Consider the following 26197-nt stretch of genomic DNA (forward strand, 5'->3'; position numbering starts at 1 on the left):
GGCTTTGGGAAGGGGCAGGGATTTCCCTTGCAAAATCCATTCAAACAGACGAAGGAAACCTGATCCCAGGGAGGGGATTGGAACTGCTAAGGGCCCCCAGAGAGGCCCCCAGCTGAAGGGATGGGGGAAGAGAGATGGGAGACAGCAGGGTGTGGAGGGAGGGGAGAGAAGAGTCCTGAGGGCGAAGGGCAAGGAAGCTGGAGGATTTCCAAGCTGCTTCCACAGGCTCAGTCAGGCCTTGCTCCATGCACCACCCCAATGGTCCTAAAATTGGTTTTCTAGTCATTATTTTTGTGCTAGGAATCCCCTTAGCTTCAGTCCCCACTGGCCCTCATCACCCTGCCCTGGCCCAGACTGGCCAGCAGAGACAGTTCTAGGTCCTGAGCGAGGGTCTCAGGGGGTGGCACAAAGGCTCGTGGCAGAACCTGGGACAGAAAGCCAGGCCCTGAGAGGGGAAGGAAGTCCTGGGCAGAGCTCCTTGCTCCCCAAGTTGAATTAACAAGGGTGATAAGCAGATCAGGTTAAGCAAGAGGAAGTGGGTTAGCTGAGCTGGGCTGGGGCTGAGCTCCCTGGGCCGAGGCCACGTTAGGGCTATACACCCTGAGCAGGTGAGCAGAGCTGAGGCCTCTCCAAGCAGCCTCCTGCCTCAAGTGTTCTCACCGCAGGCCTGTGCACAGAGCAGAGGAGAGAGCGTGGCAAGAGAGCCCAATGGAAGCTGGTGGCCAAGGGTTGCTCAAAGCTACTTGTTTTGAGGGGTCAGTGGGGGTTCTAGGTCTCAGCCAGGCCCAGACGGCCAAGAGGAGAGTCTCATGTAGTGGGTAAGGGCGTGATTGCCTCACTTGCACCTCATTTTCATGGGGAGGAAGCATTGAGAAAGAAGAGCTGGGTGTTCAGCAAACTTTGCCTATTCAAAACACTCAATCCTACCTGGGCCCTGCCCCACCCGCAGCTCCCACCTCCAGCTTGGTCCCAGCACCCTCGGGCCCTGGGAGAGACCCCTGTGTTTTGGACCCAACCTCTGTGGGGTCCCTTCGCCTGTGACCTCCTTGCTTCCTCCCCTCAGCCCCACCTGGGCAACAGTATCCCTGCTGCTGGCTCCATGTTGTTCCTTCTCCAGCCCCCCACCCTGCAGCTTCTGACCAGCGACCACCCCGGGGGCTGGGGGGCCCCTGCTGCAAGCTGACCAGGCCTCATGACCCATCTCACAGTCCTGAACAGCAGAGAGAAGGAAGCCCTGAGCAGGAAGTGCTGAGGCGCAGGGTGAGGGCGGGGGTTTGAGGAGGGGAGCCCAGCCTCCCAGGGCAGGAGCAGTGACCACAGGCCCCCACTGTAGGCAGGTGGGAGGAGGCTGGTTTAAAAGGCAGCTGGGCCTCTGGCCGAAGCACTCCGCTCTGCACCCAGCCCCAGCCACCCATAGGCTGTAGGAAAACCCAGACTTCCGGACCAGCTTAGGGCGGGTGCCATGTGAGCTCAGCTTGGCTGTCCTCCTGCCAGCCCTCTTCTCTCCCTCCTGCCCACCTCTGCCTATCCAGCTTCTCCAAAGAGGGAAACTTGGCACCATGTCTCTGCTCAGTCCTGTCCTGCTGCCCCCCAAGGTGAAGGCCTATCTGAGCCAAGGGGAGCGCTTCATCAAATGGGATGATGTGAGTGGGGCAGGGGCCGTGGGCTGCTGGGGCACTGGGGTGATGGGGCCGGGCTGCCAGGGGCTCTGCTAGGGCGGATGGGTTGGTTTATGTCTTCCAGGACCCAGGCGCCTATGTGACTTGGCCAGGCCGCTGACACAACTGCCTGGATAAACAAACCTGGGGGTGGAGTGTATGCCTCAAGCATGTGTCCTTGGGCTGCTGGGGCTAAGGCTCTGTCTGAATGTGAGAAGAGGGTGGGCTGCCTGGAGGGGGTGTCGCAAGAGCAAGTTTCTTTGGGTCTGTTCTCCCCCAATGCACCCAAGAAGAGCAGGGTTTGTTGCTCCTGGTCCTGCCCTTAGTGGGAAGAAAGTGTGTCCCCGAATTGACGAGTTGACGCAGGGCCAGAAGCAGAGATGAGCCAGGCCCCTCCTCCCAACACAGACATCTCTCTCATCCCATTAGGATGCTCAGACTAGAATCTTTCACCCCTCCCCACTTGGCCCTATCCCTGCCCCATAAAGCCTTGCTCTCCCCTGAGCTGCTGTGGGGCAGCCACAAAAGGCCCCTGGACCCAAGTGAAAACTGGAGGCTTCTGCTCCCAGGGGCCTGGGAGGAAACGGATTGACTTCTGCTTCTGCTGGCTGCTCTCAGCCCAGCTCTCTGCTGCCTGCCTGTGTGCAGGGGAAGGGGGGAGGCACTCTGCCTGGTGCCCGTGTCCACTGTGTCTGCTCCTTCCCAGATTGGGGCCTGCTTCCCAGAGTTGGTCTTCCCAGATACCAGAGGCCAGGGCTTTTCTTGGGCAGGTGAGGAGAACAATATGGGGCCCCTTCTTCAGGGAGGGGAAGCTGTGTGGCCCAGTGTGAGAGTCAGAGGGCCTGCTCCCAGGAAGGGAACATGAAGGCTCTGGGGGTGGGTGGTGGGGCGTGGAGAACATCCTTAGCGGGACTCTGGGTCTGTGAGTTAAGGCAGCCTGGGGCTCTCAGCCCTTCAGGACTGGGCTAGGCTGAGTAATCTAGTTGCCATGACTATGGGAAGAGGGCTGTGGCGAGCCGCTTTCTGCTTCCCTAGGAGTGTGTGGTCAACATGGCATGGTGGTGGCATGTCCCAGGAGCCCATGGAATGAGGGAAGTGTCTCAGAATGAAAAGTGAAGTGGCCTCTCTCAGTTCCTCTGTGAAGTGTGTGTAACCTGACTGGGCAGAGGGTCATTAAGGGTGGGGACATCTTTGTAGCCTTTTCTGCAGGCCGGCACCTGGGTACCTGGCTGCCGCACTCCCTTCTCCAAGGCAGGGCACTGCATGGTCCTCCATCCTGACTTCCAAGTGCAGGAACCTCCCAAGCCTAGTCTCAGGGCACATGCAGCTGTGAGCCAGGCCTCTGCTCTCAGACTGCTTTCAGCGCAGTTGGCAGACGACCAGTATGTCGTGCCATGTTGAATAAGCACAATGCACAGGATGTAATCGACTCCCAACTTAATTTTGTCTCCTGCTTCCCTTTAAAATGGATTTGGTGGGAGAAGCTCCACTCCTGCCCATGGAAGGAAACTCAGCCAACAGATGTTCATTCCATTTGCTCTTGGGGAATAGATAATTCTATGGTCACTTTTCCTCACAAAACCCAGTCTTATGTCAGAAACTAGTTATAATTCAAACCTCCAACCTTTACTTAGAACGACATTTTCTGCCCTCCTTGCTCGAAGAATGGCTTCAGGTGGGCTGCAGTTCCTCTGAAAAGGCCTCTGGTGGGATTCTCTGCTCCTCCTCCAAGCTCCTACAGGAATGGGGTGCAGGGAGGGAGGTGGGAAAGGGGTACCAAAGTGCTTAATTGAACAGGTGCCATTGTCACATCAACTGGTTCCTACTCTCTGAGCCTGGCAAAAGGTGTAGGCTTATTCATTTTCTGATGCACATTTTTGAGGAGACCCTCCCCCCTTGAGCTGGGGTTCTCTTGTTTAGGGTGCTCCTGCCATCTCTATCTGAGGAGGTCAGTTACAATGACTTCTTCCGCCCCTCCATATCCAGTTACCACCTTCGGCTTCCTGCAGCTTTGGACTCGTTGCCTGTCTCTCACACAGGCCCACTCTGATCCCAGCAAAGAATCACACGTTCCTTCTGGGGTTTGGGCTCATGGGGCACATCAGCATCTCCTGCCTCTAACCGTTAGCCCACCTGTCACGGACTTGGTTTCCTGGGCAGGACTCGGACCTCAGTCTGTTATGTTCCACAACTGCAGGGGTGACAAAAGCTTTCCCGTGCAGTTGAAACCCCTCACTAGGCTTAAGGTGAGGGGTCAGGCACCCCCAATCTTCCTTTGGGGAGGAAAGGGAATGGAGCTCACAACGCAGCTTTCTCCAAAATTAGCTCCTCACCAAGTGTTCTCTTTCCTCTGTACTTGAACCACCCCTGATCTGAGAACCTCTTTTTGGATCATTTTCTGTGTAAATTCTGCATTTGGTCTGGTTTGGTATGCAGGAACTATCGTACCTTGTTGGAAATTTCAATTTTAATATCTTGTATATCTTTATTTGTGCATATAAAGACCATTACAATCAAAGGTCACCTGTGTGCCCTGCAAACGGAACAGGAATTTAGAAGTGAATTCATTCATCATTCATGTGGTCCTTCAGCAAACCTGGAGCACCAGCTTACGGTCTAGTACACGCTTGTTTCTTAGGCGTCCACGAGCCCCTGGGGATTTCCCAGATGGGCTTCTATGTCTGAGAACCAGCCCTCACCCAGCATGTTTCAGAAAAGGCTTTTCAGAAGAGGTGAGACTTGGGCTGGTCCTTGGTATTTCAGGCAGGGGATGGATAGTTGGGTGCTCAGGTTTGAAGGTGGGAACGTACTTGGTGGCTATGGGACAAGTGAATGGATGGGGCCCATGGAAGGGAGAACTGGGCATGTGGGAATCTAGGTTGTGACTAGATTGTGCAGGGACTTGGACGCAGGCACAGGAGTTGAGCAATCCTGGAGATAGTATGGAGACTTGGGGAGAGACAGTCTACCCTGTGGCTGTGCTGTGTTCCTTGAAAACAGTGTGAGGTGGGGGCCAAGACCCTGGTAGGGGTCTAGAAGGAGAACCTCTCTTTGGGGTTTAGAGGGGAAAGCCTCTCCTCTTCCAGAAATACCATCTCCAATCCTCTACCCCTCCCGACCCATGGTCCAAAGCTTTTAAGGCTTATGCCCAGCCCTTAGCTCTGGAGAACAAAGGGAAATGCCTGCAGATTCCCGGGACAGCAACATCCTAGGGAGATGGTGAGCTCTGAAACCACTGGTGTGGGCCAGGGAAGCTTGGCCTGAAGGCTCAGAGCAGGGTGCTCATTCCTTCTCTCCACAGGAGACGACCACGGCTTCCCCTGTTATCCTCCGTGTGGATCCCAAGGGCTATTACTTATACTGGACATATCAGAGTAAGGTGAGGCGCCTCCCACTATGGCCTGAGCTCCTGCTGATTCACTGAGTCAAAGCAGCCTCTTGGCATGCGGGGGTGGAGGTGTGGATGCTGGGGAGTGTAGAACAATCTGGAAGGGTGGCTCTGGGGTATCTCCTGTGGGCAAGGGCTATTTGCTCTGGCAGGCAGGATGCAGTCACTCCAACTGTGGCTGCCTCAGGCCCGGATACTGCAGCCTTGGCCTCCTGTGGAGATGAGAGAAAGGCAAAAGAGCTGCTGCTGAAGGCTGATTCTCTGCCTATGATTCTGGGTGAACTTGAGGGCTCAGGGAGATCAGAGACTGGCCTCAGCACCTGGGCAGAAGGAAGGGAGGGGGAGCCTGGGGAGAGTTCAGGATGCTGGAAAGATGGAGACAACAGCTCCCTGAGTTACTCGATGGGCCAGGAAAGGAGGCAATAGAGACAAAGGGTGAAGGGTCACCATGAGTAGGGAGAACCTGATAGTTGGGGAGGGAAGGCTGGGGTCTGGGTGCCCCCCCCCCCAGTTTTGGCATCAAGGGAAGACAGCTGATGGAGACGCGAAGGGGTGTGGAAGCTGCCTCCTCCTTGCTCTTTGTCCACATCCCTTCTTTGCTCCCACCGGGCCCCTTCCAGGAGATGGAGTTTCTGGATATCACCAGTATCCGGGACACCCGCTTTGGGAAGTTTGCCAAGATTCCCAAGGTAGGTGGGCCCAGGCTCAGCATGGCCACCAGCGCTGTGGGGCTGGGGTAGGAGTCCCTGAGGGGTGGGAAGCCTGATCTCTGGAGCAAAGGGAAAGGTTCCTGGGCAGCAGGGCCTCCCTGAGTCGAGGAAGGGACGTGGCTGCTCCTGGGCTTGCTGGGGCTCCGGTGCCAGGCCACCATCCACAGAGACGCTGTGAAGCCAGCTCCTACCCCTGGAGCACCCCACGCTGTCTGGGAGGTGTTACTCACACCCCCTGATCCCCTGACTAGTTTTTCTATATTTGCCCAATGCTGGTAGGAAGATTGGAGAAACGGACTGGTGGGAGCAGGATTCCCTGAGACTGAGAGCTAGGAATCTATCTTCGAATGAAAAATGGCAACCAAAACACACAGGGCTCCCAAGCCCCACAGCTTTGGTTAATCTCTTCCTGTGGGTCTCTCCTTCCCAGCCCCAGTCCCTGGAGTCAGGGAAAGGAGGATGCTGAGGCCTGTGGCCGCTAACATGGGGGTGGGATTCCAGCCCCACAGGCCATAGTTCACGGGGCTGAGGGGGAGGGGAGGGAGCCCCGCAGTGGGCAGGGATGGCCCTAACCATGTCACCATTGCTGCAGAGTCAGAAGCTCCGGGATGTCTTCAACATGGATTTCCCTGATAACAACTTCCTGATGAAGACACTCACCGTGGTATCGGGTCCCGACATGGTGGACCTGACCTTCCACAACTTTGTCTCCTACAAGGAGAATGTGGGCAAGGTGCACGGGGACACCTGGCTTGGGGCTTGGCACCTAGGAGAGCCTGGCCTTCCTGAGAGACAGGCCTGGGCCCCCGGGGGGAGGGGAGGGGGTGCGGGCACCTGTAAGGTCAGCAGGCCTGATGGCTGTGCTCTGGGGGCCTGCAGGACTGGGCTGAAGACGTGCTGGCTCTGGTCAAGCACCCTCTGACGTCTAACACTTCCCGCAGCACCTTTCTGGACAAAATGTGAGTGCCTGCCTGCCTGGCCTTAGGCTGTGGGGCTGAGTGAGCCAGGCCAGGGCCTGATAAGCTGCCTTCTGTCCCACCAGCCTGGTGAAGCTCAAGATGCAGCTGAACCCTGAAGGGAAGATTCCTGTGAAGAAGTGAGTCTCCCCTAATCCTCCCCACACTTCCTCCCAACTCCCCAAAGCCTTCCCTCGCCAGTCCTGACCCCTCTCTTTGCCTGGTGCCTTTCTCTGCTCCTTTAGTTTTTTCCAGATGTTTCCTGCTGACCGCAAGCGGGTAGAAGCTGCCCTCAGTGCCTGCCACCTCCCCAAAGGCAAGGTGAGTGGTTCCCCCTTCCCCAGCCCACCCCACTATTCTCCTTCTCACCTGAGTTGGCTCTGACCAGAGGGAAACTTGGCCAGGCCTGGTGGGGGGTGGGGAGGGCAGGACTGACAGCACAGTCCCAGCCAACAGCCAGCCCCAAAGCCAGTAACCTCGAGTTACTGGTTTCTGATACACAGAGACAGAACCAGGGTGAGGGAGGTGGGGTGCCTGGGTTCAAGCAGGTCGGTCTGCAGGGTGGGGGTGGGGGGGTGGGGGGGTGGGGACTGGAGGGTGGTTGTCAGGGCAAGCAGCAGGGGTGGGGGCATTCCCATTCTAGCCTTGGAATGGAAGTGGAGATGAATGTTTTCAGCCTGGAGGAGCAGGATAAGGTCGGAGGGGACCGGAGGCAGTCTGTAGGGATCTGAAAGCAGCAGGAAGGGCCTAGTTCTGCAGGGCGTGGGGTAAGGAATAGAACCAAGGGTGGAAGCTGCCAGGACACAGACTTCAGCTCAACACAGGAAAATGCTTTTCCCTTTCTTTCCAGTTATGTAATTACGTTGTCATTACAAGTTGTATGCAGGGTTACCCCATGAGGTGCATGCATTACAGTGAATCACAAAAAGGAGGCCGCTGGGCAGATTCAGGCCTGAGCCAGGGTTCAAGCCTAGACGGGCAGGCAAGTGCATCTTGCTCCCTGTCCCCCCTTGGCCATGCCTTTATACAGGGCAGCACCTGAACCCCATGGAGTCTTTCCTCCTGGTAAGAATATGGAATATTACAATTAAACTAAGACCTCAATGATCACCTTTCCCCAAGAATCCCAGGAGGAATACTTCCCCCACAGTCACAGCTCTGTGGAGCTGGTGACCCCTGGGTGCAATCAGCCACAGGCGACATAAGCAGGGGGTGAGAGTGGGCTCCCGCTAAGGTCCCTATAGTAAGAACTGAGAGCTGCTGTCAGTACACATCCACCCTCCTTTTCTCCTGCCTCCTGAGCTCCCATCTTGGCTAAGTGCTCCTGATTTGTCAGCTCTCCTGTGTGCTATCTTTGCTTGGAGCTGATAGATCCAAGATCTAGTTTTTGGGAGATCTGGTCTAGCTCTCCTGCTCTAAACTAAGACTGATGTTGGCTTTCCAGTATGATCCTGGAGGACATTTGATGGGTTTTTCTGGAATGGAATACAGAGGCATAGAATGACACTACTTTCTATTTCTATTTCTTTTGATTTGCCCATTTTGGACATTTCATGTAAGTAGATCTTGGATGTCAGGCTTCTGTCACTTAGCGTAATGTTTTCAAGGTTCATTCATATTATAGCTCGTATCAGTACTACATTCCTTTTTATGGCCAAATAATAGTCATGTATGTAGGGATAGCACATAATAGTACGGATATATCACATTTGCTTACCTATGCATCAGTTGATGTACATTTAGCGTTATGAGTAATGTTGCCAGGAACACCATACACACAATTTTGTCTGGACATGCGTTTTAAATTCTCTTGGGTACATACCTAGGGGTGGAATTGTTCAATCATATGGTCACTCTATATTTAACCTTTTGAGGAACTGCCAAACTGTTTTCCAAAGTGACTACTCCATTTTACAATCCCACCAGCATCGTACGAGGGTTGCAATTTCTCCACATCCTCACCAACACATGTTACTGTCTTTTTAAAATTGATTTCAGTCATCTTAGTGGGAGTGAAGTGGTATCCCGTCGTGGTTTAGACTTGTGTTTGCCTGGTGACTAATGACATTGAGCATCCCGCGTTTGAAAATCTTTTTTGGACAAATATCTATTCAAATCTATTGCCCATCTTTCAATTGGTTTATTTGTCTTTTTACTGCTGAGTTGTCCCCTCTTGGATGTCTGATTTGCCAGTATTTTCTCCCATTCTGTGGGTGGTCTTTTCACCTTTTTGATGGTGTACATTGAAGCACAAACATTTTGAATTTTGATGAAGTCCAATTTTTCTCCTTTTTTATTGTTGTTATTGTCCTTTTTTGGTGTCTCCAACTATTATTGTTGACTTTCTATTTCTTTCTTCAATTCTGTCAGTTTGTGCTTTATGCATCTTGGGGCTCTGTTGTTAGCTGTATTATTTACATTCAAATTGCTTCTTTTTGAAAACATGTCCTCCACATTTAATAAAAGAAAAAAAAAAAAAAGAAAAGCTAGTCCGCTGCTCTGGCAAGCAGCAAAGCAGCACCACTTACTTCTGCCCTCTTATCCTCCCTGTTCTGGTCATTCTTAGTTCCAATCCTGCCCCAGCCAAGAGACTAACCAGTGTCCAAAGTCAGGAGCAAAGTAAACCAGCTAAGCACGCTCTCTGCTCAGCAACCAGGACCTTGAAAAGTGGGTGCTTGGCATGTTCTTGATGGTCCTGTGTCTGCCCTGAGCCCTCCCTCTTACCAGGCCCCCTTGCACAAGGCTGGGCCTAGCTGGTGGTTCTCAGCACAGAGAAGGTGTGGCAGGAAGGATCAGGTGAGTCTCTGTCCCCCCAGAACGACTCCATCAATCCTGAGGACTTCCCAGAGTCTGTCTACAAGAGTTTCCTCATGAACCTTTGTCCTCGGCCAGAAATTGATGAGATCTTCACGACATAGTAAGCTTTTTGGGCTGGGCTGGGCATGGGGAAGGGGCGGGAGCTACAATTCCCACTTGCCATGCTGACAATTAGGTGGCTTTGCTGGAGAAGGGGGTTTCCGAGCTCCCCAGCCTAGGGGACGTAGACCTGTGCTCTTTTCTCTGACCTGCAGCCATGCCAAGGCCAAACCCTACATGACTAAGGAGCACTTGACCAAATTCATCAACGAGAAACAGAGGGACCCCCGCCTCAACTCCCTGCTGTTCCCGCCAGCGCGGCCTGACCAGGTGCAGAGCCTCATCGAGAAGTACGAACCCAGTGGCATCAACGTGCAGAGGGGTGAGGACCCAGGGGTACCCCTCCCCCCTGTGGGCCTGTCCTGCTCTGGTAGCTGGGCAGTGCCCTGACAGTTGTCCCCTGCCCCCAGGCCAGCTGTCACCCGAGGGCATGGTGTGGTTTCTCTGTGGGCCAGAGAACAGCGTGCTGGCCCAGGACAAGCTGCTGCTGCACCACGACATGACTCAGCCACTCAATCATTACTTCATCAACTCCTCACACAACACCTACCTGACAGGTGGGCCCTGGCCACATCAGTGCTGACCTTTCCTTTTATGGGGGCTGCTCCTGTCCCTTGCATTCCTCTTGGGACTGCCTGTGGGCTTCCAACAGGATAGACCATGCTGGAGTGGGGTCGGGGAGAGCACAACAGCCCGAGTGAAGTCTCTGCCCCTCCCCCTTGCCCTGGCTCAGCGGGCCAGTTCTCAGGCCTTTCCTCGGCTGAGATGTATCGCCAGGTGCTGCTGGTGGGCTGCCGCTGTGTGGAGCTCGACTGCTGGAAGGGGAAGCCCCCAGATGAGGAGCCTATTATCACCCACGGCTTCACCATGACCACAGACATCTACTTCAAGGCAAGACTCAGAGTGTGGGGGCTGGTGGTAATGGCACTAGGGAAGGGCCCTGGTTCCCAAGATTTCTGGGGGGTGGGGCGCGTGAAGCAGAGAGGAGGAACAGCTGGGAGGCCTCAGACCAGTGTGGAAACTAGAGGGGACCAGGGGAGACAGAAGGCCAACAGTGTCTGTCCAGTTCTATGTGTGTGTTGAAACTGGGGAGTGGGGCTGGGTGCCACTGCGTGAGGGGAAGCCTGGAGCCCTGATCTCTCCTTTTCTCCTCCAGGAAGCAATTGAAGCGATTGCAGAAAGTGCCTTTAAGACCTCCCCCTACCCTGTCATCCTGTCGTTTGAAAATCATGTGGACTCGTGAGTATCCAGGTCCAGTCAGCCTCCTTCTCTACATTCAGCCTGGTTGTCTTCGCTGTCCCCATCCCCTCCCATGCTGCCCTACCCTCAGCTGTCCCTGGCCTCTAGCCATGCCCTCCGGCTCTCTCCCAGATGTCAACAAAATTACCTCGGGACCCCAGCTCTCCGGTTTGTATCCCAGCTTCCTTGACCTCCGGTGTCCCTGATGGCTCAGGCCAAGGGCCCAGAAAGATGGTCAAGAGTGGGGCAGAGCTGCTGAACGCCACCCTATTTCTGCTTCCTGTAGACCCCGCCAACAGGCCAAGATGGCTGAGTACTGCCGGATGATGTTTGGTGATATGCTGCTCACAGAGCCCCTGGAAAACTTCCCAGTGAGTGGACTTCACTGTGGGCCATCTGGGCCTGGGGGTGGGGACCTGAGTCTTGGTAGGGGCCAGGTTAACCACTTGCCAGGCACTGTGCTGAACTTTGGGGGTACGTTAGCAACAAAGAGGCAGTCCCAGCTCTCAGACTGCTTACCCTCCAGTGGGGAGACAGATAAGGAACCTAGTCATGACAACCAGTGGCTGCTGTGGGAGTATGTGGGGAGTCCTGATCTACTCTTGGGGATCAGGGAAGGCTTCCTGGAGGAAGTGATGGCTAAGCTGAAACCTGAGGGAGATATCGGATTTATGTTGGTGAGATTGGGGAGAGGGGTTTCTAGACAGATGGAATAGATGGGAGAGAACATCACTGAGGAACTAGGGGTAAGTGGGATCAGGCAGGGGTGGAGCACCTGTGGGGGAGAGAGGAGAGGCGAGGCTGGAGAAGTGGGCAGGGGCAGATGGAGAACAGCTTGGTACGAAGGAACTTAGGCTACACCCTGACCGTGAGAAGATGCTGCTGACCCTTTCTCCTCTCCCACAGCTGAAAGCAGGCACTCCCCTGCCCAGCCCCGAGGAGCTCCGTGGCAAGATCCTCATCAAGAACAAGAAGAACCAGTTTTCTGGGTCAGCATCCCCCAGCACGGAGCCGGAGCCGGAGCCGGATTTGGGGGCTGAGGGCAGCTGCCCACCCAATGCCCCTGTGGGTGGGGACACAGGTGAGTCAGCCAGAGAGGACTGGGGGCGGGGTGAGGGAACCTCTGCAATGGGAGAGAGGCGCTGGGCCTGGAGGGGACGTGCTGGGGACCACAGTGTGGGGGTCCCTGTGGTCCCCAGTGCTGATGGGACTGTGTATGGCAGTGTGCGCTGATGAGGAAGGGGCTCAGCTGGAGGAGGAGGAGGAGGAGGAGGAGTCAGGAAGTCTGGATGAAGAAGGGATGAAGAAGATGCAGTCAGACGAGGTATGTGTGGGCAGCCCTGAGGCCCTTCTGCCGCCTCCACTCCAGAGCCCTCAGGAGGGGTGTGGGGCCAGGTGTGTGGGCTCTGGACTCTCTCCTTCTCCAGCCTCCTCTCTCCTCCCTAGGGCACAGCGGGCCTGGAGGTGACAGCTTATGAGGAGATGTCCAGCCTAGTCAACTACATCCAGCCCACCAAGTTCATCTCCTTCGAGTTTTCTGCCCGTAAGTTAGCATGGGGTGGTGGTAAGCTGGAGGTTCAGCTAGATTCAGGAGAAGGCCCTTAGGAAATATGTCCTGATACCAGGCAGCTTCATAGGTGGGGGTAAGAGGAAGGAGGGCCTCCCCCTTTCTTGGACTGGGGGCTCTGTCTATAAATATTCAGCAGAGGAGTCAGGCAAAGTCTTGTTTAAGTGGCAGTGGCTCCCATTTCCCAGCACAGGACTGAGGAACTTGGCACCAAGCAGAATGTTCTGGAGTGTGTCGGTGACAGGCAGGTCGTTTATGACAGGCCACCTTAGCCAGGCTGGCCTGGGACTCCTGCAGCCGCCTGCAGGTTCTGTGGTTCCCAAGCCCAGAAGCCCAGGCCCCGTGGCATGAGAACCCCTGGGAGGGGGTGGAAGGCAGAGAAACTGGTCAGTGCACATCTGCTCCCGCACTATGCTGTTTATTTTCTCCGGACATACTCAGTGTCTCCCTTTCACTCTCTGTGAGTGTTCCCAACATGAACACCGCTTTCTGTATACACTTGTGCACACATATATCTCTGCCACCTTGACAACTCATCCCTGAGCCCACAGCCTGCACCCCGACCTGTGCCCACCCATGGCGTGTACCACCCTGTGTGTGTGCCTCTCATCACTACCCCCACCCCTCTTGTCAGCGGAGCTGGCAGGCTCAGACCCTGCCCATCACAACATGTTCCTGACCCCCTGGGCTTATCCTGGCATGTTTCCCATATCCTCCGCACCCATCCCGGGCAAGCACCCCTCACCTTCCAGACTGCGAAACACACCCCGTCCCTGTGCATATTCACTGCACATGCCCTTTACCCCCAGCACACACTGTTACCCACACAGATCTACACATCACCCCACCCCCTGGGGTTGGCTCCTAAACCCTCAGGCCTCAGTGGAAATGCTAGGTTGGAGGCATTTCTGTGCTGGGGGGAGCTGCACCAAAGGGGAGGGCAGGTCTGAGAGAGGGCACAGCCTGACATGGACTCCTGCTCCTCTTTCTCCCCTACACAGAGAAGAACCGAAGTTATGTCATCTCCTCCTTCACAGAGCTCAAGGCTTATGACCTGCTCTCCAAGGCTGCAGTGCAGTTTGTGGAGTATCCTTAAGGCCTCAGTAGCCAGGGTCCCCAGTTGGAGTGGAGGGATGGGGACAGGGCTTACGGGGGAGGGGGTGTTGGGTCTTCCTGGTGCAGGCAGCTCGGCCTCCGATACTCTGGGACAGCTACAACAAGCGCCAGATGAGCCGCATTTACCCCAAGGGCACCCGCATGGACTCCTCCAACTACATGCCCCAGATGTTCTGGAATGCTGGTTGCCAGATGGTCGCCCTTAACTTCCAGACGATGGGTGAGGGCATTCCCAGGCCCTTAAGAACCCTCCCCTGCCCCTCCTACCATCACCCCATGCCCGGGGATGGGGTTAGGACAGGGGCTTCCGGATGTTTGTTGAGGCTCTGGGAGCACTACAGATGTGTGAGTGTTTAGGGACAGAAATGCACTCGCTCATGCCTATATGACTGCATGTGTATGAGTATGTATGTGAAGATGCCAGGGTGCTTGCTGATCTCTGGCTGCTCTCTGAGTGGGTCTGTGGGAACACCTGCTCCACTGGCCTCAGCCCCCACTGTGAGCCTGCTTTGGTCCTGCTGACTTCAGGTTGTGGGCTCTTTCTGAGAGATGAGACACCCTAGGAAACCAGACTGGGACATGAGAAACCCTCATGCCCAAGGTCTGCCCAACCTCCCTGTTCACAAGACAGGAGGAAGGTTGGGAAATGTGAAAACAGAGAGTGGGTGCAGGTAGAGGCCTCCTCACCCAGTGCCCTTGTCCCCCAGACCTGCCCATGCAGCAGAACATGGCGCTGTTTGAGTTCAATGGGCAGAGCGGCTACCTCCTCAAGCATGAGTTCATGCGACGACCAGATAAGCAGTTCAACCCGTTCTCAGTGGACCGCATCGATGTGGTGGTAGCCACCACCCTCTCCATTCAGGCAAGGCCCTGAGGCAGACAAGTGGCCGGGAGGGCTGGGGCCTTGAGGAGAAAGACACAGGAGCCCCACTCCTGCACTCCCAACCCCCTCCCATGATATCCTGAAAACTTCAGCCCCAGCCAGTTCGTGCAGTAGCGAGTTGCCTTGGAAACTACCTCCTCCTCAGCACTGGAGGCTGCCTCTTCGTCCCTATGGAAACCAAGGGGAAAGGCTGAGGCTAGGGTGGGGGAGGGGAGAAGAGTGGGCAGAGTAGGGCAGCAGGAGCCCCAGGCTCTGGGGGAGGGTTCAGTTCCTTTCTTGCCTGGGGAGGGAGGTGGTGAGGCCCACACCTCTTCCCTGAATGCTGGAAGCACCTGGTCGCCAGAGCTTAGCTGTCACCCTGGAGCCACAGTCTCTCCGAGGTGGCCCGAGCTGAGTGGGGCTCTTCACAGCACCCAGGAGTGGATGCTTCAGCTAGAGGAACTGGAGGTCCCAGGTGCTGGGCAATGGCCTGGGTGGGGCAGCTGATGCTGGTCTCCCCCGCACCCCCACTTCCAGGTAATCTCTGGGCAGTTCCTGTCAGAACGCAGTGTACGTACCTACGTGGAAGTGGAGTTGTTTGGCCTTCCTGGGGACCCCAAGAGGCGCTATCGCACCAAGCTGTCACCCACTACCAACTCTATCAATCCAATGTGGAAAGAGGAGCCCTTTGTCTTTGAGAAGGTAGGAGGCCAGGGCAGGGCAAGGGCTGAGGTCTGGCCCCAGTTCCTACTTATAGAAAAGAGGAAATACGTAAAGGGAGTTCCTTCATCCTACTCCTCTCTCCACCCCTCACTCTGTGCCCTCCTGAGTTTTAAGAGTCCAAAAAGCAAGTTTACAGAAATGTACTTAGTGGGAAGGTGTTTTGTGTGTGTGTGTGTGTGTGTGTGTGTGTGTGTGTATGTGTGTGTGTGCGCACACATGTTCATGTTAAGATCAGAGGCAGAAATGTGGATTCCCAGCCCAGGGTGCAGCGTCCCATGGGATCACGGAGTCTTTTGCCCCCACTGGAAACTTGTTGGCAAAGCTGCCACAGGCTGTCTGCACCAGGACCTCCAGAGCCCTGAGCTGCGTATCCAGCCCTTCTGCTCTGTGTGGCCTGGCCATGGCAGGAGGGGAGAAGATGCCTATATGTGTGACCTAGAGTGTGCCCTCTGTCCTCACCAAATCTGGTCATACATGCCATGTTCTCACAGTGACCCTAGACTTCTGGAACCCGGGAGAGGAGCACCTTGGCTACCCTCTCCCCTCCCCAGCTTGCCCTTTCCTGAACTCTCCTCAGATCTTGATGCCTGAGCTGGCCTCTCTCAGGGTGGCTGTGATGGAGGAAGGCAACAAATTCCTTGGACAGCGTATCATCCCCATCAATGCCCTGAATTCTGGTAAGGTTATGGGTTCTTCTTTGCTGTTCCCAGCAGGCCTGAGACCAAAGCCACCATCAGGAGCCTGTGTGGAGGGTGGGGCAGTTTCAGGGAGGTGCTCCTGAGACTTTACCTAACCCTCTCATGTCATCAGCCTTAACACGTTGTGTACGGCGGGGTTTAAATCCCTCGTGAAGATTCTCGTGATCCGTACGCAACGTGTTAAGGAGTGGGGCAGGAATAGTCCCTCTGCAGGAAACTGACAGAGGTGAGGACTCGGCCCACCTAACAGAATGTGTGTTATTTTCTGGAACTACTGGGCAGTTTCCTAAGTAGCTGACACTTGTTGGGTACTTCAAATGCTTTAAAGGCTTATAACACATTCTCACTTAATCCTAATAACAACCACATGAGGTAGGAACTATTCTCCCTATTTCACAGATGAGGAAAGTCTCAGAGATTGAAAACAACCTGCCCAAGGTCACAAGCCAGACTTGGACGCTGGCCTCTCTGACTCTAAAGCCAAAAGCCTTGCATACTGGGCTGCTCACATGCAGTGCTGGGTGCAGTGGGCTCTGCTCATCGCCTACCCCATCATCCCTAACAGGATACCACCATCTGTGCCTGCACAGTGAGAGCAATATGCCCCTCACCATGCCTTCGCTCTTTGTCCTCCTGGAGATGAAGGACTATGTACCTGACACTTGGGCAGGTAGGAGACCTATGGAATGCTGGGAGCCCGGGCTGTCCACTTTCCCTCCCCCTCCTCAAGCCAGCTTCTAGAGTGGGGCAGGACAGGGTCTCCTAGGCTAGGTGAGGATGGGGGAGGTTTCCAGGTATGTCTCCACAGCAGGCCCACACTGCCCCTGTGCACACAGATCTCACCGTGGCCCTCGCCAATCCCATCAAGTTCTTCAATGCCCACGATAAGAAGTCTGTGAAGCTCGAGGAAGCCCTGGGAGGCCTGCCTGAGGTCTGTGTTGCTGGGTCCATTGCCAGGGCCCCCCAGGAACTTTGCCCTCTGCGGGAAGATGAGGGAGGGGGCAGAGTCCCAGGCTCAGGGAGAGAGGGCCATTGGAGCCGTCTTCCTAACTCGCTTTCCCTACGCAGAAGCCCTTCCCTCCTGAGAGTCCAGTTGCTAGCCAGGTCAATGGGACACCTGCCCCAACAAGCAACGGGTCAGCAGGTATGCACGCAGGGTCCTCCCACCTACTGGAAGGGTCTAGACTTCTCTGGGGGCACCCACAGGCACATTCCCCCCTGGTGGCAGATTTTTTAAAAAAGACTTTTACCTGGGAAGGGAATACTGTGTCTGAAGCCTCCTCGACTGAGGAAATGCACTGCAGGGGGCCCGTACTGCCACCCGCAGCGGGCAGGGAGGAACAGAACTGCGTGAGCCAGGGTACCCCAGGGCACCTGTCAGCCCGTCCTGTGGGTCTTGCAGCAGTTTGGGCCGGGGCCAGGGAGGAGGCCACGAAAAAAAGCTGCGGGTACTGCCTGCTGAGTATGAGTGGCTTTGGGGACGAGCCTGGGGAGGGCCCGGAACCCGCGGGGGCTCCTGGGCAGCGGGGCGCCTCACCCGGGTTCCCGCAGAGCCGCGAACCACCAGCTTGGAGAAGCTGCGGGAGCTGAAGGGCATCGTGAAGCTGCAGCGGCGGCATGAGAAGGAGCTGCGAGAGCTGGAGCGGCGCGGGGCGCGGCGCTGGGAGGAGCTGCTGCAGCGGGGCGCGGCGCAGCTGGCTACGCTGGGGCCACCGGGCGCCGGGGGCGGCGCCGGGGCCCGCAGGCTCGGCCCGGGCAAGGGCTCCCGCAAGAAAAGGTAAGGGTGGCGGCAGCATCCTGCCCTCCGAGGTTCGGACACCGTCATCGGAGGGCTCAGGGCCTGTCCCCACGTGGCCTCCGCAGGACCCTGCCCTTCGAGGAGACCGCCAGAGCCACGCCCGGCGAGGGCCCCGAGGGCGCAGACACGCGCGTGCGCGAGCTGAGGGACAAGCTGGAGCTGGAGCTGCTGCAGCAGGGCGAGGAGCAGTATGAGTGCCTTCTGAAGCGCAAGGAGCAGCACGTGGCTGAGGTGCCAGGGTGAGGGAGGGGTGGGGGTGACAACCCAACCCACCCCACGCCCTGCTCACAACAAAGGGCTTCACGCTAAGCCCATCCCCTAAACCCATCCTTACTCTCCCCTTAGCAAATCGCCAAGATGATGGAGCTGGCCAGAGAGAAACAGGCTGCAGAGCTTAAGGCCCTCAAGGAGACCTCAGAGAAGTATGGCTGCCTCCTTCCCACATCTGACTCTCACCTCCCGAGAGGGCTCAGGCCCTACAAAACGTCTTCCTGATGACTGTCTCTCTGCAGTGACACTAAAGAAATGAAGAAAAAGCTGGAGGCCAAGAGGTTGGAGCGGATCCAGGCCATGATCAAGGTCACCGCGGACAAAATGGCCCAAGAGAGGTGAGTCCTGGAGGAGAGGCCCAGGACTCCATCTCCAGGCCCAGTGCTGAGCAGGAACCACTCCAGGTGGGAAGAGGCCTATCTACAAGTGCATCCTGACTTGATTCCCAGAGATATACCTGTACCTTGGCTCTTGAAAGTTAATCTAACTTCTTTCACCTCTGATCAGAGTGTCTGCCTTAGACAAAACACAGATGCCAACACTATTTGAGCAGAAAAGAGAATTTAAGAGAAAATCAAGTATGCAAAGAGGGCGGTGAAACCTTGGGACAGTAGCTTCCCACCTGTGCTTCCCATGCATGCCTTGAAGCACAGTGAGAGTTAGTAAGGAAGCCCTTCCTTCACAGGACCCCCCGGGGCTTCCAATAGCCCCTCAAATCCTCCTTGGGTCTCCATGATCACCCCTCTGCCTGGTTCCTGCCCCTTTGGCATATTTCTCATTTTGCCTACACCCTGAGGAATCTTTGTCTCACCCAACTCTTCCCAAGGGCCTCCTGCCCTCTCTGAAACTCTGATCACCCCAACAGGTTGAAGAGAGAGATTAACAACTCCCACATCCAGGAGGTGGTGCAGGTCATCAAACAGGTGTGTAGGGCCGTGTCCTTCCCCAACACACACACATATGCTCTCCATAGGAATGAAAGGGTGGCCCCTGGCATTTACTTTGCCCTTAGGAAACATACTGTCCAGAGCAGCCCATGCAGCGAGGGGCGGGAGGAGGCAGTGCCACAGAAGGGGAGCCCTAGACCAGCCTGAGCTTCTGGCCTTTCTGTGGAGCTTAGCGCACCAGCCTAAAGGGGTCTGTGTCTGGTCAACTGTCCTGGGCAGAACGATATGGGCTAGCTGGCTAGGGGAGGAAGGGATTGGAGTGGGTGCGTGAGAGGGAATGAGAGGGGCTTCCTGAGGCTCCAAGGAGCTGAAAGAGGAAGGAATGTCCTGCTGAGAATGGACCTAAAGCTCCCCTGGGGCTTATTTGCAACAGTACAGAGCTACCAGCTCCTGAGTCCTGACCTTGTCCCAGACACTAAGCCAGGGGCTTCACGTGAACTGTCTCTTACAATCCTTAACAATCCAGTGAGACAGGTGCTATTGTCCTCATTTTACAAATTAAAAAACAACAACAACAGAAAAACGTGTAAAGGTTAAGGAATTTGTCCAAAGTCTTACAGCTGGTTAACTGGGATTGTAGCTGGACGCCAACCCAGATTGTGTTGTCCTGATTCTCTGCCTCTCACTCCCACCCAGATGACAGAGAGCCTGGAGAGGCATCAGGAGAAGCTGGAGGAGAAGCAGGCAGCTTGCCTGGAACAGATCCGGGAGATGGAAAAGCAGGTGACAGGGACTACCACCCTGGCCCCCAACAGTTAGCCTGGCTCCTGGGTGTAAAGGGAGCCCTGTTCCAAGGAGCTGCCAGTAAGGAGCTCAGGGGAGGAGACTCACCCCTCACCAGTGGGTCATAGGCTCGAGTTTCCACGGGGTCCTGGGACCCTTTCAAATGAGGCAGCTCTGCAGATCTCTACTTGGTTGGCACCCCATCTCCTGAGAGGCTCCCTGATGGGCTCCGCTATGCCCCACCTCCCATTCCCATCTCTGAAGAGCTCTGAAAAGACCAGGCATCTCCGTGTTCCACTGCCCAGGGGAGGGAGCATGGGTAGGTGGCCCCTCCTGAGCCAGGCGGTGGTCCTTGCTGTCCCCACAGTTCCAGCAGGAGGCACTGGCAGAGTATGAGGTCAGGATGAAGGGCCTGGAGGCTGAGGTGAAAGAGTCGGTGAGGACCTGCCTCAGGACCTGCTTCCCCTCTGAGGCAGAGGACAAGCCTGAGAGGCCCTGTGAAGCCTCTGGGGAGCGGTGTGAGCTGGACCCACTTACAGCAAAGGCAGACATCCAGGAGAGCCACCTCTGATACCCCCAGCCAACTGAGACATTCTACAAGGAGTTTCGCCCTTCTCTGGGACAAGGCTCCATCCATTTAAGAGGAATGGCCCCAGCAGCCTCAGCATTCGGAGGCTGTGGAAAGCTGGGGCTCCGTTGGACCCTAGAGACTCCTCCTCAATAACCAGGCTAGAGGAGGAGGCAGAGACCAGATACCATCAGGGCAGGGGCCCATCAGGGGCACTGAGGTCCTCTCCAAGCTGACTTCCTTCTCCTCATCCTTCTCTTCCACCTTGAATAAGTCATATATGTGTTGAGGGCAAAAGAATATGGACTGGGAGGCAGGCAATGGGGTCCTAGCCCCACTCTGCCTTTCTTAATATGCAACTAGTGGTGCCTTATTCTGGACTCAGTTTCCTCACCTGGAGGCTTAGGCCTGACCACCTGAAACCTCCACTCTAGCACTTGTAGGTTACGCAGGACCAAATTCCAAACCCTTCTGCCATAAGGCAGGCAGCTCACCCAGGCTCCTGGGCCCCACCTCAGGCCTGCCCTGAGATGGCCTCATTGTCAGCTTCCTGATACAGAGCCTGGCACTACCTCCAAGCAACCTGGGGTCGGGACAGGCTGCCCCTAGGATCCCAGGCTGAGGTCCTGTCATGCAGGGTCTCAGCTCCCACTCCCCACATAAGAACACAGGACATGGTGAGGCCAAAAAGGAACACCCACGGAGCCACAGATAGGGGAGTCATACCACTATATTCTTGCTGGCGGCTGGGTTGGAGACACAGGAAGCAGGAGCTGCTTGATCTGCAACCTGCCGTCTGCTTCTCTGCCAACCAACCCCCTCTAGCATAGCCACAGCAGTCATATTAGTGGCTAATGGCTAACTGGTTACAGCTGATGACCATCTACTACCCGAGCTAGCACCTTTCCACGTGAGGCCGAGAGCCTGGAAACTGCCCTCCTGGCTCTGTCCCCACACTCCACCCCTGCAGGGTCTTGCCTCACAATCTACACGACAAGCGCCTTCCACGAGGGGCCCTATATCAGGAACCCAGCACACGAGAAAAAATGTCAGTCCAGTTCAAGTCCCAGGAGGTGTCCCTTGATGACCACCTATTTTCCTACTAAATGGTGGTTTGTTCCTAAACAGTCAAGCAGTCCATCAAATCAGGGATGAAAGGCAATTCCCCATAGTCCATAGTCATTCACCAGGGCTGTGCATTGGACTCACAATGTGAGCCCTCTCTGCAGTTCGAGGGCTCCAAGTCCTCCCCAACCTGGGGGTGAGGGACGAGCTTGACCTCACCCACATTTCCCACTGAGGACTCAGCAAGCGTTTCCTCCTGGGACTACAAGTCCCGCATCCGGGCTGCCTCAGCAAGCACTTCCCAGCCCACACGGCCGCAATGACCTTCGCTTTCTACGGCCTATGCTGGTCTGAGAGCCATCCACGTCCTCCCACCCCTCCACGGGGGTCCAACTCCTGAGAACAGTGGTCACCGGGCACCACACACTGTGTGGAGGCCACCTGCCCTCCTGCCCCGAGTCAGACACCATTCCTACCTGGCCGGAATCCTCGCTGTGCCAGGTGTCCGAGTGGGTGGTGGCCTCGGTGTAAGATGTCCACAATTCGAGGAGCCCAGGGCAGCAGCGGACAACCAAAAAGCAGGTGACGCCTGCTATGGCCAGTAGGGCGGCGTGCCATCTGGAGGTTCGAGAAGACCACCAATTCACTGAGGGGTCACGTTTCTCCCAGGCCGATCGCACCTCCCGCTCCCGGCGCCGCTCCTCCTGGTCTTCCCTAGAATGAGTGTCCATACACACAAACTGCTCCACCGCCCTTCAGAGAGCTTTGGCCGGCACCGTACCCTGCTTGCTGAGCCATGTGTCATGCGGGGTCTCAGCTCCTGCTCCCCGCATAAGAACACAGAATATGGTGAGGCCAAAAAGGAACACCCACGGAGCCTAGATAGGGGAGTCATACCGCTATATTCTCCCTGACGGCTGAGTTGGAGACACAGGAAGCAGGAGCTGCTTGATCCGCAACCTGCTGTCCGTTTCTCTGCCAACCAACCCCCCTCTACCATAGCCATGGCAATTGTATTAGTGGCTAATGACTAACTGGTTATAGCTGATGGCCAACTAGTTACAGCTGATGGCCATCTACTACCCGAGCCAGCACCTTTCCACCTGCGGCCAAGAGGCTAGCCTGGAAACTGTTCTCTGGCACTCTGTCCCTACAGGTCCCTTCCCTGGCTTCCTGCCTGTGGGGGATGGGAGGCTGACATGGAAAAGCTGCCTAAGCTGTCTGGTCCTCAGGAGGCTGAGACAACTGGGGCTGTGGCTGGTGATGAGGAGAGAAGGACAGCTTTTTGGGCCCTCTCCCACCCAAAGCCTGGCTCACCCCTTTCCCTAGGCCTGGGGGGGAGGTACTTCGTAGCACATACCCCCAACCAGGCTGCCTGACAAGGTCTGCATCATTTTCTCTCCTGACTTTATGAGGTTTATTTATTTTTCTCCTTCTTAGTCCAACTAAAGGACCCTATCCCAATATTTTCTGCCTAAGCCTGGCCTCTGTACTACAGCTAAGAAATGGGGGGCAGGGGAGTAGAATGCCCCAAAATGAAATGGGCTGAGGGAAAATCGTTGGGAGCTGAACCCCAGGGTGAAGTGTCCTTCAGAGCCCAGCAGAATGGCCCTGCCTCTCTGCTTGGAGCGGATTCACTTCCCTTTCTGCCGGCTCTGATGCCACAACCACTGGAAAATGACATCACTCCTCTTCTCCACCCCCACCCAGATGTGGCCCTTCCTTGTCTCCACCCTCAGGGCCAGAGCCGAGGAGCTTAGTGCAAAGGTGTCCCCCACCCTCTTGGGGAGTTGCAAACCTTCAGGCCACCTGCACCCCTTTAGGCAGACTTAGAGTGGTCAGATTCTCAGGCCTAGTGGCAGTTATGTTTGATCCCAACACTGTAAAGAGGCTTGTGGGAAGTCATTTACTGCACCTATGGCATGGTCCCAAATCCCAAATCAGGACAGGCACCGGCTTGGGAGAGGCAGGGTGGGGTTTGATTCTGGGAAGAGGTTGTTTTCTTATCAGAGAGTTACAGCAAATGCTATTAACTATGAGCACCTGTGCCTTTGGAAAAGAAACAGAACTCCCCCATCCCTCTGGGGGCCTGACCTCTGGGATCCTAGCTGTCCCTGGCTGTAGGGTAATGCTAGGGGCCTGCTCATTCACAGGAATAAGCCCTGTCATATATCAGCATGCATACATCCTGGATACAACCAAGGGCAGTGCCCTGTATGCAGCCGTCCAGCTAGGCACTCAGCTGTCCCATCTGCACCCTAGCGCAGGGATGGGGACCCAAGCCTAGAGGAAGTCACTGACCCAGGCACAGGGGCATAAGCCAGAGCCAGTGCCAAATAGAGCCCACAAGACAGCCCCCAACTGTTGCTAATGACTGCTCAGGGGAAGGAGAGGCTATCTCTCCCTCACCTCTCAGCTGGCCAGGCATTGTCTCTGGGACCCTAGCATGGAGCTGGGAAGCCCAGGAATGGGGAAGCAGATGCAATCTTGCCTCCTAGAGAGGCCTCTGAATTGCAGGTTTGGGACTTCCCATGAGGCCAGGCCCAGCTGCCCACCTCCCTGCTTTCTGTCCTCTGAGAAAAGGGCAGGTGCCCCTGGGAAAATGCCATAGTCTCTGATCCCTGGAGATGAATTAATCCCTGGCTTCAGGGGAGTGCAGAGGAAGCGTTGCCTTCCCTTAGGGAACTAGCGTGGAAGGGCACTAGCGTGGGAGTCCCATTCCTGCTGCGTATCTGTGGGGCTGGGGTTCCCTGTCCACTGGTCATGCCTCAGTTTCACCTTTGCATAAAGGGAAGGGTCCCTACCCCCTTCCCAATCCCACTGCTGATTCAGATGCCAGAGTCCCCTGCTGACTCACCCCATCCCCTGCACCTCCCTACTGCACCCCCCACCCCAAGCTCTCTGGAGCTTCCCAGCCATGTGCCACCAGGCCCAACCCTGCTGAGCTGGTGCAACGTGACAGGGTGAGGGGGTTGGTGACACTTAAGGAGGAAAGAAGGGGGCCTGTGGGGTGGGGGCATCTGCAGACAGAGTGACAGACTGAAGACCGCAGCAGCCTCTGGGAGGAAGCCCTTTTGCCAGCCAGAGGCCTGCATGGGGAGAGGCTCAGCAGGTGGGAGGGGAAAGCGGAGTGCCTGCCTGCCCCCTGCTTGCCTCTCTCCTGTCAGCCTTCAGCTCCCCAGCGACAGCTTCTAATTCCGGCTGTTGGTACCTCTGCTCTGCAGCAAAGTCTCAGCTTTTTTTCAGCTTTGCTATTTCTTTTCTGTTCAGAGCATACTGAGCCCACAGGGAAGTCAGAACAAAGGCTCTGGGGCCTGAGACCTGGCACCCCACCCCACCCTTCCACCACAGGCCTGGCTGGATTGGTGAGGCCAGCTGGGGCAAACGGAGCCAGCCACTTCTCCCAAAGAGCACCTAGCAGGGGGCTCTCTGAAGGAGACCTGCCCCAGCATCTCTTCCCTGGAACTGTATCCATCCTCCACCGGGAACAGGGACATAAATGAGGCAGTGTTGTCTTAGGGAGGCTCAGCGGGGAGGAGGCAAAACTTTTTACAACCAATGAGGTGTCCAGTCCATGTTTTTCCTGTTTTTCTCCTGTGTGTGTGTGTGTGTGTGTGTGTGTGTGTGTGTGTGTGTGTAGGGGGCTCACTGCCTGGCTGTAGGATAGCCTGCCACACACAGATTCTGGGGGTGCCTTCTTCCCTGACCCTGAAAACAGAACAAAGGGAAGAAGCAATTTCTCTCATGCTGGAGAAAATGGAAATTGAGTCATGAAGGAAAGAAGAGCCTTTCTTCCACTACCTGAGTAAAGAGGGAGAACATTCCTGCATTCTTACAGGGGTTGGAGTCTATACCCACTCCTGGGTGACACCCAGGAGGGGTCCTCAGGTCTGGGGGCTGAATAACTGCAGCCCTGACACTCTCTAGAGTGATCTTGCATGAAGCAGGCAGGGTAGTAGTATGTGAATCAGTGTCATTTTGCAGGTGGGAATATGCAGGTCGGAAGCCACACTGCTACGTAGTAAATGCCTTCAAGCTGGAACTTAACTCTGACGTAAAATACTGTGCCCTTTCTATGACACCATGAGAGAAAATTCTCCCAGGGGGATTAAAAAATGCAAAAAGAAAAAAGAGGGGCTTCACAATGTGCGCCTGCTCTATGGCTGGGTGCCATGCCAGGCAGACATCTCTGCAGTCTGGGAGCTGGAAGAAGTTCGGGTTGCAGGGCCATGTGCCCACTTTACCACTCACACATGGTCTTCCTCCCAGATGTAAATGCTCTCCATACCATATACCCCCCCTGCCCCCCCAACCGCAATGCCTGCTACAATGCTTCTTGTCAGTGAGGTCACTTTTATTCTTCCCTTAATTTCCTGTCTTTCATAGGAAGGGACCCCTTAAAGCAGTCCTCAACACTGTCCCTTAAAGGTGCTTCTCCCGACTCCATGCCCTTGCATCAGTAACCCCATCTGCAATGTCTTCCTTGTTTCTTAGCAGCCAGATCCCATCTCTCACATCCTTGAAGACCACCTCAGAAGCCCTATTCTTAGAAGACCCCAGAGCCCTCCCCTCCCCACCACTCCACCTTTCCCTCTAAGGACTGTTTTGGTTTGTATTTAACAGATGTATTCAGCTCTCAGGTGATAGCCTCCATTTTTTACGTCCTGGCCTTTAGTCCCCTGCTTGAGAAGAGAGATCTTTTCCATCCAGAACTGCGCTTCTGCTTCTGTATTTCCCACAGCTGGGAACACAATACCTGGCTCACGAAAAATCTCAGTAAATTCTGTAGTTGATACCTGATTCACTTCTTACTTTACAAAATATCCATTCCAACCCTACACATCCTCCCACCTCCGTTCGGCTCTGAGACGCCCTGACTCCCCCTCACCAGAGGCCTGCAGAGCCGGGGATTTGCTAACACAGCTGAGCACTCCGGGATCCTAAGGCGCCCCACTCTGCCCCCCCCCCACCCCCAGCCTGCTTCTCAGTCTTG

The 26197-nt window shown here is 55.6% G+C and overlaps 1 protein-coding gene across 1 annotated transcript; it reads left to right on the forward strand.

Moving 5' to 3' along the window:
• Positions 1-1267: 1267 nt before the first annotated feature.
• On the forward strand, positions 1268-26004 carry PLCB2 (phospholipase C beta 2). The gene is made up of 31 exons (XM_019725495.2): positions 1268-1643; positions 4960-5037; positions 5667-5735; positions 6349-6489; positions 6636-6715; positions 6799-6852; positions 6958-7033; positions 9529-9629; positions 9784-9950; positions 10039-10185; positions 10362-10519; positions 10785-10867; positions 11154-11238; positions 11774-11948; positions 12091-12191; positions 12314-12410; positions 13436-13520; positions 13646-13770; positions 14258-14412; positions 14950-15114; positions 15713-15812; positions 16399-16503; positions 16670-16764; positions 16902-16977; positions 17385-17610; positions 17697-17862; positions 17977-18053; positions 18144-18239; positions 18767-18824; positions 19485-19571; positions 19939-26004. Exons 1-31 carry the CDS (start codon positions 1560-1562, stop codon positions 20140-20142), a joined length of 3516 nt encoding a protein of 1171 aa, XP_019581054.2. The 5' UTR covers positions 1268-1559; the 3' UTR covers positions 20143-26004.
• The last annotated feature ends 193 nt before the right edge of the window (positions 26005-26197 follow it).

Source organism: Rhinolophus sinicus, linkage group LG03, assembly GCF_036562045.2.
Source record: "Rhinolophus sinicus isolate RSC01 linkage group LG03, ASM3656204v1, whole genome shotgun sequence".
Classification (NCBI taxonomy): domain Eukaryota; kingdom Metazoa; phylum Chordata; class Mammalia; order Chiroptera; family Rhinolophidae; genus Rhinolophus; species Rhinolophus sinicus.